At 50.4% G+C, this 13,588-nt stretch overlaps 1 protein-coding gene across 4 annotated transcripts in view; it reads left to right on the top strand.

The window, feature by feature from the left end:
• The window catches only part of STXBP1 (syntaxin binding protein 1), a 63,259-nt gene extending 59,082 nt beyond the window's left edge, over nucleotides 1-4,177 (top strand). For all 4 annotated transcript variants that reach the window (XR_004626587.1, XM_019796507.2, XM_002916327.4 and 1 more), the window contains one exon: nucleotides 3,609-4,177. Coding sequence is in view for 2 of the 4 variants with exons in the window: in XM_002916327.4 (XP_002916373.3) it covers nucleotides 3,609-3,691 (83 nt within the window). In the remaining 2 variants the exon portion in view is untranslated. The remainder of the gene's footprint in view (nucleotides 1-3,608) is intronic.
• The last annotated feature ends 9,411 nt before the right edge of the window (nucleotides 4,178-13,588 follow it).

Here is a 13,588-nt window from a genome sequence, read left to right on the forward strand (position 1 = left end):
TCTGTGCACAGATGGCGGGTAGGTGAGCAGCTTTGCCTGCAGGATGTGTTTTAAGACTTACAGAAGGACAGATGTGCAGTCCAGGCTGCGCAGTGGCAGACCACTTGCAAGGTCTGAAAGACTGAAAGCCAGACCCCAGGGGGACCCCAGCTAGGATTCGCTCTAGGAGTCCCTGCTTCAGAAAATGCCTGTCCCTCTCAGGCTGGTTTCCTTTTTTTTTATGTTCAGTCAGCACAGAGGGTCTCGGCTGCCATCTGAGCAGAGAACACAAATAGTCTTGAGTTGTGTACTCTTGGCTTCTGAAATGCTTTTTTGGGGGCAGTGTTGTGTTTTAGAGAGTTCCATTGGGAAAAAGCGAGACATGGAGCCCTAATCCCGGGGAGGTCAGAAGGCAGATGAAAATATGACTTGCTCCCTTCTGTTGTGATTATCCAAGAACAGTGCGGGACAGAAGAGGGCCAGGGTTGTCTCCTGTCAAAGTCAGTGTCTGCGGTGACTTAGCTTCTAAGAGATGAGTTTTCCCGCTCAGCAGTGAATGAGTGTCCCCGGTGGGCCCCACATGTGGGTACCAGCACCCACTCTGTCCTCTGGCACCTCTCTCTCCCGGGTGCCGGTTGAAGGGAGAGGGTGTGGGTAGCCGAAGTTCACAGATGCCACCAAGCCTCACCTTAATCCCATAAATCAGTCGTCCCTCCATATTGTCCAAAAGTGAAGTCTTTGTGTTAGATCTTCACCCCAAGCTCTGGGGGCATTGTGTTAAAAGTACCAACCCTAAGGGCATGTCCAAGGGGCTGTCCAAAGCCGGTGGAGGTGCACCGAAAAGCTGCCATACAGCACTTGCACTTGGGAGAAAGTTTGTTTTTTTATATTGAATGTTTTGCTTTATTCCCAGTTGGGGTCAGACAAGGGTCATTTTTCATTGGGACTCAGATTCGAATTTGAATTCAGAGCCAACCCATTGCCCAGCTGCTATTTAAGCATTCACTTGCCTATCCCCTCCCGGGGCCAGGAGCCCAGGGTGCCCAGAATTGAGACCAGTGGCATGGCTTCCAGGCCTGGCCGTGCCACCAAAGGGCTGCAGACTAGCCCCCTGCCGCTCTGGGCTTCCTTCTCCCATCTTTAGGACATGGGGTGGGCCGGAGCATGTTTCCCAAACCTGGTAGGTCATCAAACTCTCCTGGGCTGCTCTTAAATACATACATTCCCTCGTGCCTTCCTGGATCTTCTGAGGTGGTAGGTCTGCTTTGGCCAAACCCAGGAATGCATAGACTGGCCGATCTGTAAGAACACTGTGATTTTCAGACTCTCTCAGTGCGGAAAGACTTTGTCCTGGCCGAGCTCACTGTGTCTGGCCCATGCTCTGACTGTCTTTGGGATGACTGTGCTTGGAGACCACCGTTTGTATTTCTTAGCCTTGCAGTTATGGAGCATAAGAGGGACCCTGAGAGCAGTGGAACCCACTCGGGGTTCTGCTGGACCTACCTGGTCAGCTCCCCGTGGGTCCAAAACACAGGTCTGCAGTATGTGTATTACAGGCCCCTCCAGCTCTGTGTGCAGTGTGTGTGGTGGTGAAAAGCTTGACCGAGGTGTTAAAACAAGACGGGTGATTGGGTGACAAGAATTAGCTCCCAGGTGATTCAGATTAACACCAGCTGGTCTGGGTCCTTTAAAGACACCCAGTGAGTTTGGGCCCAGGAATCCCGAGGCCTAGTGCAGAGATACTTGCTCCTGGACATTTTCTTCTTTCAGTCAGACTGAGAACACCAGATGGTCAGCCATCAGGTGGTAGAAAGTTCTAGAGCGTGGATTCCTTAACCTTTTCTGGCCTCCCTCAGATACTGAATTTGCATGTAAGCGAGGGTAGGGAGCATTTTGGGATAGGCATCTGACCAGAGGCTCCCCTTTGATTTTTCCAGCAAATCGAGTCTTCTATCTTGTTTCCTGGAACTCAGCTGGCTGGCATGGGAGGGCATTAGGAGAGTTTCTCTAGCATGTGCACTGTTGTTGCCTTTACCTGGAAAGCCCCCAAGTTAATCTCTGCACAAAATACCCAGAGGCTTTCCAGATATAGACGCACAGACCGCGTGGAGTTGAGATCTGGAAGGCCCTCGCTCTGGCAGTGGTTCACTGTTAAGAATTGAGCAATGTTTATTCCTGTTTTCTCACTTGGGGAGTAGCCTTTGACCTTCTTTAGGACTCACAGGAAGAGTTCCTTTGGAGGGTACCTTTGGGGGAGGGCGGTGCTGTGAAAACACCCAGGGACATCTTGCTGAAAGCCCCCGTGGCATTTGCTGAAGGAGCCTCAGGTCTGCAGAGCAGTGGGTCAGCTTTCGCCCCCGTGGCATTTGCTGAAGGAGCCTCAGGTCTGCAGAGCAGTGGGTCAGCTTTCGAGCACAGAGGCTAGTGCAGGCTGTTAAGTAGCCAGGGACCGGTTCCGCCCCCGGGGAAGTGACAGGGTGGCCAGGGCTTGAACTATAGTGGAGGGGATTTTGGGAGAAGCCCCTCAAGCTAGAGGTCTGGACGGAGCAGGAAGGTTCAAGGTCTGCAGTCCCAGCAGTCGCGGGTCCGCTGAGCACATAGTGGTCAAAGGCAAAGGGACCCTGGTATTTGGAATCACCCCCAACAAGCCAGCCAAAGCTTTCTTCTGCCTACCCTCAGGGTGGAAATCTGGCACTCTGCAGTTTCTGTCCCCACTCCCACAAGGCCCACGCCCTCGCCCGCACCTCCAGGGAGGCACATTTTCAAGTACGGCTCTCTTTTGTTCAGTTCTCCTCTCCCACCGGGACCTCTTTCTTTGAAGCCCGCTGCTGCATGTATGCCGGCCTCATGTTCACACACCGGTCACTTCTGTTCTGTTCCAGTAAAGTCCATGTCCAAGCCACACGGTCCATGCATCTTTTTTTACTGCACTTCTTAGCTCTCTCTCTCTCTCCTTATGAAAAAGGACTTCATTTATTTATTTTATTTTTTTATTTTTGCAGTAGAAGTATATCTAACTCCATTAGCTTAAGTTTTTTGCAAGCATTTCTAATCTCTTACAATGTGCGATCTCTGCAAGGTAAGGCCTCAGGTACCCTGGCCCTTCCCCTTTCACGCCTGAGGTCCCACCCACGAGTACCAGCCCACTGGCTACCAGAGGTCAGTGGCTTCCCCCAGGGTGCTCTGCCCATCACTCCCTCCCTAGCAGGCACCACCTTTTCCATACACAGCCCCCTCCCAGCCCCCACCTCCTTCCCAGCCTTTCCCCTGCCATATGGTTTTGAATTCCTCTCCCTGGCTTCACCTCGAGTGCAAGAGAGAATCAGAAACGCAGGCGCCCCATCCCCTGGCAGATGCCGCTGACCCCAGATGGAGAGGCGGGTTCCTCCCTTGGTATAGCCTGGGACCCTGCCTAAGCCAGAGGATGTGTTTGGTTTATCCACAGTCCCCAAATGTCTCCCAGGCCTATTGTGATGTGGCCTCAACACCCCACCCCTGACCCCCTCCCTGCTTCCTCTAGACCAGGCTGTGGGTGGGGGAACGGATGCAGAGCTGGGGAACGGAAGAGCAGGAAAGGAGACGTGGTGGAAACTGGAGCCGGCAAGCTCACTGTCTTTTCTGCCCCCCAGGATCCACGCACATTCTCACCCCACAGAAACTGCTGGACACGCTGAAGAAACTGAATAAAACAGATGAAGAAATAAGCAGTTAAAAACATAAGCCACCCCTCCAAAAAACGAACCCTCTTCCCACAGTGCTCCGCAGCCCCTACCGCTGCCCGCCTCGGTTACTTTGCTGACCCCGTCCCTCCACCGCCTCCCCCAGCTCTGCACGCCCTGGCCGGCACTGTCGCCGCTGCGTTCTCGTGTTAATGATGCCCTCTTCTTGTGTGAAACAAAAGAAAATAATGCATTGTGTTTTTTAAAAAGAGTATCTTCTATATGTGTCCTAAAAGGAGAAGTGCCCGCGTAAGGGACACACTGCTGGAGAAGTTGTAGAACTGTCTAGAATGATTGGACACCTTCTCCCCATTATTATGATTCCATGACCTTGTATATAACCCAGTGCGATATGCGCAAATTGCTTGAGTATGGGAAGGTAGACGTTTGGGTGTTTTACAAAATCTGTTTTGGGTTGTTCCTGTTCTTTTTGGGAATCACAGAGATGTCTGTTCCTGGAATATTTCAAACTGAGGATTAATCTGTTGGCTTCACTCCAGTTCTTACCCCTCGCCGGCTCGCAACCAGATAAGCTTAGCGGAGAAGATCAGGTGACCTGTCTTGTGAGGTTTGAGCGGGAAGCAACCTCTTAGCCTTCCCCCAGTGGCTTATCCTCCCTGTGCTGGAGCTGTGGGAGGGGCTGGAGATGTTCACGTAAAGTCAAGCCGGGTGCTGGCTTGCTTGCGTGCGGCCTGTCACCGCTCCCCACCCCCCGCCTGTGTCCACAGTGCTGCGATCTTGTGGCCTAAGTCCTGGTGCCCAGCGAGTGCGGAGCAAGCTCCCACCAGGACCTCCGTCTCCTGGGGAAGCAATTAGGCTGGGCTTTTTGGCCAGACCCTTTCCTTCCCTGGGCACCACCCCCAGCAGAGCTCCTCTTTCTCAGTGGGGTCAGCACGGGCGGAGCTCTAGGGTTAGGAACAAACTAGAATGGAATGGGTTTCGCAGGCTCCTGGGCAGAGGGCCCTTTCCTATAGAGAAGGGTCTGTGCCCCTACGACTTCGGACCGCCAGAAAAAACGCCCATTGGATTTATGCAGACCCTGTTGCCACTCAGATTATCCTCAGTTTAAGATACTTCATAATACTTTATTTTGTGTTGTGTGGGGTCATATGTCGTCATGCTTGTAAGAGAAAATGATCCTTTTATTCTCTGTATGAAACTTAGCTCTAAAGCAAAAATGAAAGAAGCAAATGCAGAAAGGATGTGTCGTCATCCTCAAGACTCAGCAGCTCTCCGTTCTCCGATGGTGAGCGCACCACATGTTCTGCTGCTGTTGTCGCAAAATATGACAGTGGAAGTCACAAAAATGTCCCCTGCCCAGCCCCCCGCCGCCCCTGAACGCCTGCAGACCGTGTGCATATTACTGTCTCGTGACGTCCTTGCAGATGTGGTGCGTGCTAGCTCCACGCGGCCGCCCGCTTTCCTTTCGGACCGCGTGCCTCGCCCTCCCCGTTAGATGCTTCGTGGTGTTCTCAAGGCTTTGGAATCTCCCCGGCGCACTCAGATTAGTTTTCAGGCCTCTTCTCTCGTGTCCCTTCGCCCCCAAAGCTACCCCGGTTCCTTAGGACAGAGCTGTAGGTGCTTGCGCTGGTTTGTTTCCTGCTGTCACTGCTTGTCTCGTCCCCTCCCCTTGACCAGACGGGGCTCGCGCTTCAGGGCCTTGTGCGTCGAACATGTTGGGTTTCCTTTCTCTGTTATTTATATAAAAATAATTTATCAAAAGGATATTTTAAAAAAGCTAGTCTGTCTTGAAATTTGTTTACCTTGAAATTCTCAGAATCTCAGTGTTGGAAAGTATTGAAGCACAAACATGTATCATCTCTGTACCGTTCTGTACTGAAGCACTCGAGTCTAATAAATTAAATCAATCAGCACCCATTCATGGTGTCCTCGGTGACTCCTGGTCTGGCCTTACTCCGGAGAGCCGGAGGAGGAAGGCTTCTGAGGTGGTCCGTTGCAGATGAGACTGCCACCCCGGCTGTGACCCAGAATCTTCTAGACCCCAGTCAGCATCGTTAACGCTAAGATCTTTAATGGTCTCACATCTGAGGACAGTTCACGAAGCTTGTCTTGGGCCCTGGGCAGCAACAGGGCACTGGTTGTAGTCACGGGAGCGCTTCCTGGTCTTATTTCTCCTTCTCGGGAATGTCTCTCTAGCTTAGACACTGCAGGCCTCTGTCTGCAGACGCTCTCTACTCGGTGGCAGCATGTTTGGGGCATGCAATGAGAGCACTTTATCCATCTTATGCTCTCTCCTCCCTTCCTGCTGCCCTTCAGCCTTAGGAGCTCTCCAGATCAAAATCTGGTGCACGTCCTGTTGCTCCGGAAGCCTGTTCAGAACCCGCGCAGACGGAGATGGGTTTGGCCCAGCTTGGGGAGTAGACCCTTAGGTTAGGGTTGGGGTCGCACCAGAAACCTGCTGGAATAGGAGGCACCCGGGAGTGGGGTTCTTTGTAGGAACTTCTGATTTTACTTTTTGGTCCTCAGTCACTATCTCATTCAAATCCTGATCTCCTTCAAGGCACGAAGACACCTAACAACTTGAGGCCAGTTGGCGGAAGCTACACCTCCTTGACCCACTGTCTGCTGGTGAGACTTGCCTGATAGGGAGGTAATGGTGGCGGTGACCATTTATTGAGGCCCTGCTCCACGTCAGACCCCTCGTGTACTGCATCTGCGGGGTGGCTCCCTTCCCAGTTTCACAGATGAGGAGGCCTAGGCCAAGAGCAAGGCAGTAGCCCACAAAGCCCACTCCAGCTGGGGGACATCAGACATTCACCGTCTTATAACAATAGTCGCTGCCCCAGTAACCAGGCCCCAGAATGAAATCCAAGATCAGTATGTTTAAATTCTAAATCATTCCAAACTGAGTTTACGTTAAAGCATAGTGAATGCCATTTACTCCTTCCTTCCAGGCCCACGCTAGTGGCTTGCTAGTCTCTCCCTGATTGTCTCTGACATGCTTTGACCCGGGACACCTCTCTCCATTCCACCCCCCTCAACACCAGCCAACAGCAGAGACCCGGCCCTTTTCATGCTTCTGGCAGTTCTCTGGTGTTACACAGCACAGATGGAGCCTGGGGGCCGCCCCTCCAAAAAGTCTCCCGTGGTGTTAGATATTCTTGGAGGAACGGGGGCTAAATCAGTAACTGAGCAATGCTAGACCAAGAGAGGCCTGCGAGCTGTAGCTGGTCACTCTGCCTTTCCAGGGGGCCAGGGCCAGGCTGGAGGGTGTCACCCAGATCCTGCTCGGGTGCCTGTCCCCCTGCCGTGGTGTGATACCAGGCATTCATCCCTAGGAGACAGATTGTCAGAGTGGCTAGGAGCACAGACCTCAGCCTCATGCAGGCCTGGGTCCAATCCACTGTCGGTCTCATTCCACGTGGCCCTGATGAGGGACCCCGTCCCCTCCCGTGAGGAACGCCTGCGGAGGAGTGCTGCCGAGCGGGCCCGTGGTGAGTACGGTAAGCGCTCGCTCAGCGCTGATGGTGCTGCCGCTGGTCCCCGGCTGAGTCTGCGGAAGTCCTTTGGGAACAAGCTATACGTCCCTCAGCTAGAGAACAGGTAAACTTTGGCTAACTCTGTGGCAGTTAAAGATGCGTGACCTACACCTGTCAATGTGAATAAATCTCAGAAAGTTAATATTGAGTGAAAAGAGCAAGTTACAGAAGAATACACACAGAATGATGCATTTATGTAAGGCGGTAAAGCCTCATAAAAAGCACCACATAATGCTTATGGATTCACGTGTTGTAAATGTGCAAATGCGTGTACGAGAATGATAAATACACCAAAGTCAGGGCAGTGGCCACCCATGCGGCAAAGGATGGTCATTGTGTTACCGTATATCCCCAGTCACAAGATGAACCCGTGGCTTAAAAGCACTTCATTGAATAAAATATAGAGAGAGATAATAATTCCAATTGTACTTAGTATGTGTTGAGCAATTATGTGTCAGGCATGAGTGTTTATATCTATCTTGCTGAATCTCCTCAATTCTAGGAGTTAGGTATCCTTATTGACCCTGTGACGGATGGGGGAACAAGGACACAAAGAGTAATTTGGCCAAGACCCCCAGGTGGCACATGGCAGAGCCTAGGTTTAAACATGGCCATCTGACTCCAGAGCCCAATTTCTCTACTATCAGAAAAACATGACCAGGGCGCCTGGGTAGCGCAGTTGTTAAGCGTCTGCCTTCGGCTCAGGGCGTGATCCCGGCGTTCCGGGATCGAGTCCCACATCGGGCTCCTCTGCTGGAAGCCTGCTTCTTCCTCTCCCACTCCCCTGCTGTGTTCCCTCTCTCGCTGGCTGTCTCTCTGTCACATAAATAAATAAAATCTTTTAAAAAGAAAAAAGAAAAACATGACTGGTATAAAAAGACGACAGGATTCTGATGTGAATACAGAACATGAGTCTGTATGGGTTGGAACTAATAATAACTCTTTAAGAATTAGTTTAGGGGTGCCTGGATGGCTCAGTCGGTTGAGCATCTGACTCTTGATTTCAGCTCAGGTCATGATCTCAGGGTTGTGGGATCGAGCCCCGCATTGGGCTCTGCGCTCAGCAGGGAGTCTGCTCGAGATTCTCTCCCTGGCCCACTGCCCCTCCCCCACCCTACATGGGCGAGCTTGCTCGCTCTCTCTCAAATAAATGAATAAGTCTTTTAAAAAAAAAATGATTCGTTTACACAGCGACCAAAAAAGAAGAGTGGAAATAAGACACAGAACAATAAAAATCAGATTTTCCAGGACAGCAGGCTACACCTCCCTGGTTCCCCGTGCATTGCCTGTCATGAAGGAACACTGTCAGAGAGTAAGTATGTGGGCACGGTGACCTCGTCCATAAGCCAAGCACTTTCCTCACACCAATCACAAAAGAGTATATTCTAGAATGAAACCAAGTAATACCACCGCTAAAGGTAGGGAAGAAACCCAAAGTACAGAGACAGCAATCAGAGTTCTACTCCTTAGAGTAAAAAGTAGCATCTGAGGTAATGTTGCCAAGAAGCTTGTCAAAACCAGCCACTGCTGACCTCCAGCATCCTTTGAGCAAATGACAACTTGCCTGGTGGAAACGGTTATTGAGAGAGTGAAAAATGATTTGGAGGACCCTTTGTCAACACACATGCTTCCCTTTTCAATTGGATCAAACAGTGACAAGCAGAGTTTGAGTCCTCTCTTGGCAGGAGGGCTCCCTCTGCAGAGGGGAAGGCTTGTTGTCTTCATTAAAATCCCATGCTCAGATGACACCCAAAGCACAGGCAACAAAAGGAAAACTAGATCATTGAAACCACACCGAAATTTTAAATTTCTGTATGTCAAAGGACACAATCAACAGAGTGAAGAGGCAGCCCAGAGAATAGGTGAAAAAAATTTACAAGTCATATATCTGATAAAGAGTTAATATCCAGAATATAAAGAACTCCTGCAACTCATCAACAAAAAACCTGAATCAAAAATGAGCAAAGGACCTGAATAGATATTTCTCCCAAGGAAATATACAAATGGCCAATAAGCACATGGAGGGAAATGTAAATCAAAACCACGAGATATCGACTCATACTCGTCAGGTTGGCTACTACCAAAAAACAAAAACCAGAAAACAGCAAGTTTTGGCCAGGATGTGGAGAAATTGGAACCCTCCTGCACTGCTAGTGGCAACGCAAAATGGTACAGGTGCTGTGGAAAACAGGATGGAGGTTCCTCAAAAAATTAAGAATAGAATCACCATATCCTGATTCTGCACCCAATTCCAGTGTGTGGGCATTTCCCCCATATCAAGCAATTCTCCAACACCAGCTGGGTGTCTTACAATTCAGCTCCAATCTGACACCGTCTCCCCAGAGATCAGATCCCACAGGTTAAGAGCTCAGTCCCGTAAGACTGCCCTGCCCCCCACGTCAGCCACCAATCACAGGTCCAGGGTGTTACCTGTGTTTCTGACCCACTGGCTGTAAATCAGAGATTCCCACAACCCCCTCCTTGGGTTCAATTAATTTACTAGAGCTGCTCACAGAACTCAGGAAACCAGTTTACTCACTGGATTACTGGTTTATTACAAAGGATATTAAAGGATATAAATCAACAGCCAGATGAAGAGATACATAGGGTGAGGTCCCAAACAAAGGAGCTTCTGTCCCCAAGGAGTTTGGGGCCCAACACAAGGACATGTGGATGGCTTCTGGTTTGTCAACCTGGAAGCTCTCTAAACCTAGTCTTTTTGTTGGTGTTGTTTGTTTTGTGGTTTTTGTTTTTTTTTTTAGTGGAGCCTTTATAACGTAGGCACGGTTGATTAAATCATTGGTCATTGGTAATTGAGTCGGGCTCCAGCCCCTCTCCCCATCCCTAGCAGTCAGGAGGTGGGACTGAAAGTTCCAACCCTCCAATCACAAGGTTGGTTCCTCTGGAAACCAGCCCCCATCCTTATGTGCTCTCCAAAAGTCGCCTCATTAACATAAACTCAGATGTGGTTGGAAGAAGTTTGTTATAATATTGAGACACATTTATCACACTTATCACTTAGGAAATTACAAGGGTTTTTGGAGCTCTGTGCCAGAAACAGAGAAGACCAAAGATGTATCTCTTCTTATAAATCACGACTAGGTCACACATAGGACCTAGTTGTCGTACTTCTGTGCATATACCTGAAAGAGTTGAAAGCAGGGTCTCTAGGAGATCTTTGTAAACCATGTTCATAGCAGCATTATTCATAGCCAAATGATGGAAGTAACCGAAGTGTCTGTTGACGGGTAAATAAAATGTGCCATATACACACAATGGAATATTACTCAGCCTCAAAGAGGACACCTGCTACAACATGAATGAACCTTAAGGACATTATGCTACGTGAAACAAGCCCATCGCACAATGACAAATACTGTATGATTCCACTTATACGAGGCCCCTGGAGTAGTCCAATTCATAGAGACAAAGGAGAATGGTGATCACCAAGGGTTCAGGAGAAGGGAGTAGGTCCTTAGTGTTTAATGGGTAGAGTTTCAGTTTCACGAGGCGAGAAGAGCTCTGGAGATGGATGATGGTGGTTGTGCAACGATGTGAACATATTAATGCTACCATACACTTGAAATGGTTCAGATGGGGGACGCCTGGGTGGCTCAGTTAAGTGTCTGCCTTCGGCTCAAGTCATGATCCGAGGGTCCTGGGATCTAGTCGTGCATCGGACTCCTTGCTCAGCAGGGAGCCTGCTTCTCCCTCTCCCTCTGCCTGTAGCTCCCCCTGCTTGTGTTCTCTCTTCCTCTCTTTCTGACAAATAAATAAAATCTTTTTAAAAAATGGTTGATAAATTTTATATGCTATTTTACCACAATTGAAAATAAAGTTATCCACTATGGATTGAATGTTTGTGTCCCCCCCACAAAACTCATATGCTGAAAACCTAATGCTCAAGGTAATGGTGTGAGGTTGGGCCTTTGGAGGGTGATTGGGCCTTTGGAGGCTCTGCCCTCATGAATGGGATTATTGCTCTTCATAAAAGAGACCCCACAGAGCTCCCAGCCCTTTCTAATTTGGGAGGACACAACAGTAAGTCTGCAACAGGAAGAGGGCCCTTGCCTGACTCTGCTGGCCCCAACCTCAGACTTCCAGCCTCCAGAACTGTGAGAAAGAAATTTCTGTTGTTATAAGCCACTCAGTCTACCATTTTGTTACAGCAGCCCAAACGGGCTAAGACAAACTCCCATGCTCAGAAGTGGTTTTCTGGTTGGTTGATGCTTTCCTTGTGAGCCAAGGGCCCCTGGGGCCAGTGTTGAAAGAGCCCTGTTTCCGAGAGCGGTGAGGACAGCCCCGCTCGGTGAATGCCCAGCTTCTCGCCTGTGCCCCCAGTTGGCAGTGCCTCCCGATCTTCACAGAGAGCTGGAAGGAACAGAACTCGTGACCGCACTCGAGTTCTAGCCCTGGGTGTTGGAAGTTCTTCAGCATGCCGGAGGAGGCACTGAGACGACATTTCCACACACAAGTGTGAGGGACACAAGACTGAAAACCTCCCTTCACAACGCTGAGTAAGCCACTTCTCTGGTAGCAAGGAGCTTGTTCAAACGGTTTTATCTTCAGGATCTGAGTGGCCTGTCACTCCAGAGCCAAGGTATCATGCTTTTGTTAAACCACATTTTAAAACTACACCAAGTCCTGGAATGAAACTTGAAGAAACTCTTCCCAGAGCTGAAAGCAGAGAGTAGAACAAGATTGGGGTCAATTGTGAAAGTGGCCACCATGCTCTGCGTCTCCTTGCCTTTCCTCTGGGCTGCCTGTGACCTGCTTTGACCACTGAAATGTGGCAGGAATGGGCTTGTACTCACCAAGCCTAGACCTCAGCAGGTCTCACCACTCCTGTTCTTATACCCTTATGACTCTCCGACTGCCATATTAGCAAACTGGGCCAGTCTGCTTGGTGACAGGAGGCAGTCCCTCCATTGCCCCCACCAACAGCTAGCCACACCAGGCACACAAGTGACCAGCTGGTGGAGAGGCACAGGATGGGCCCAGCCTGGATCAGACAGACCTGGCCTATCCAGAAGAATCCCAGGGAACCAGGAGCTCAACAAATGGTTCCTGGCTTAAGCCAGTCCCCTTAATTGCTCTCTACCAAGATCTCCATTGGTTTTGACAACGCCCTTACATGTGAAGTTTTTGAAGCTCTGATCCAAACAAAGTCAGCTTCCTCTGGTAGAACAGTGGAGCTCTTTCTCCGTACAGCCTGTCTTTCCCCGGAGCAGAACCCATAAACCACTGCCCCCAAGCTGGAAGCCGGACCCACTTTTCCCGGAGTGACCGTGCTCTTAAGTGAGCACTACGGGGTGGCAGCCCCTGGTCTTCTGAGCTTGTCCCCACTGGTGTGGAACGCCCCCGCCCCCGAGCTAACTGAGGTGGGACCCGTCAAGGTCCAAGTATTCGCAGCCTGCTGCCTCCCACCGAATTTCCACCTTGGCAGTGGGCCTGTGTGGGAAGTCCTCTCTGCTGTACCTGATTGGAACAGAGATTCTGCAACATAGGACTGGAGGGGGAGTATGAGGAAGCCCAGCAGCCTGCCCTGCCAGGATGGAGCTGTGGCCCCAGACTTGGAGCTGGAGGGTAAGGGAGCCCCCTTCTTCTTGGCCCACACCTGCTCAGAACAGTGCACCCCAGCTTAAATGTCTGTAACACAGAACTGGGGATGGAGAGTAGACATGTTTTCTTCTGACACCAATTGCATGGCACTTTTCTATGTTATCTCTCTGAGTCTCCAACACCAACTGGGTGTCCAGTGGTTCATTTCGAACACTACTCAGTGCAGACCCCACAGGTCAAGGGCTCAGTCCCATAAAACTGCCCCCACTTCATCTACCAGCTACCAGTAGGATATCTAGGCTACCCATACTTCTGCCCAGCTGGCTACAAATTCGAGAGTTCCCAAGACCCCCTCCTCAGGTTTGATAATTCATAGAACAATTTACAGAACTCAGAAAAGCACTTTGCTGTTTTATTATAAAGGATACAACTCAGGAACAGCCCAATGGAAGATCTAGATCACAAGATCTAGCCGCTCAAACTGACCCCAGATGTTTAAGTAATACTGAGTTTCCCCTTGTCCAACCATCAGACTTTCAGAGTAAAGCTGCAGCGATCTCACTAAGTGCTGAGCCCTAGGACAACAGGGATGAAAAGCACCTGGCCACCATCCTAGGGAGTGCCTGGGCTCGTATAAGCACTGGGTGGACAACAGGCATACAGGCATAGCTGGCTGGAGATGAGGGCTGGGAGATGGAGCATGGTGGGGCCCGTGCCTAGGTGGGGCTCACAGTTGCAAGCCAGGGCATCTGCCAGCAGGACACTGACCACCTATCCCCCTGCCCCAGGATGCTGCCATCCCAGGTCAAAGCCTACAGTGAGCCTTTG

This window comes from Ailuropoda melanoleuca, chromosome 7 (assembly GCF_002007445.2).
Source record: "Ailuropoda melanoleuca isolate Jingjing chromosome 7, ASM200744v2, whole genome shotgun sequence".
In the NCBI taxonomy this organism is placed as follows: Eukaryota; Metazoa; Chordata; class Mammalia; order Carnivora; family Ursidae; genus Ailuropoda; species Ailuropoda melanoleuca.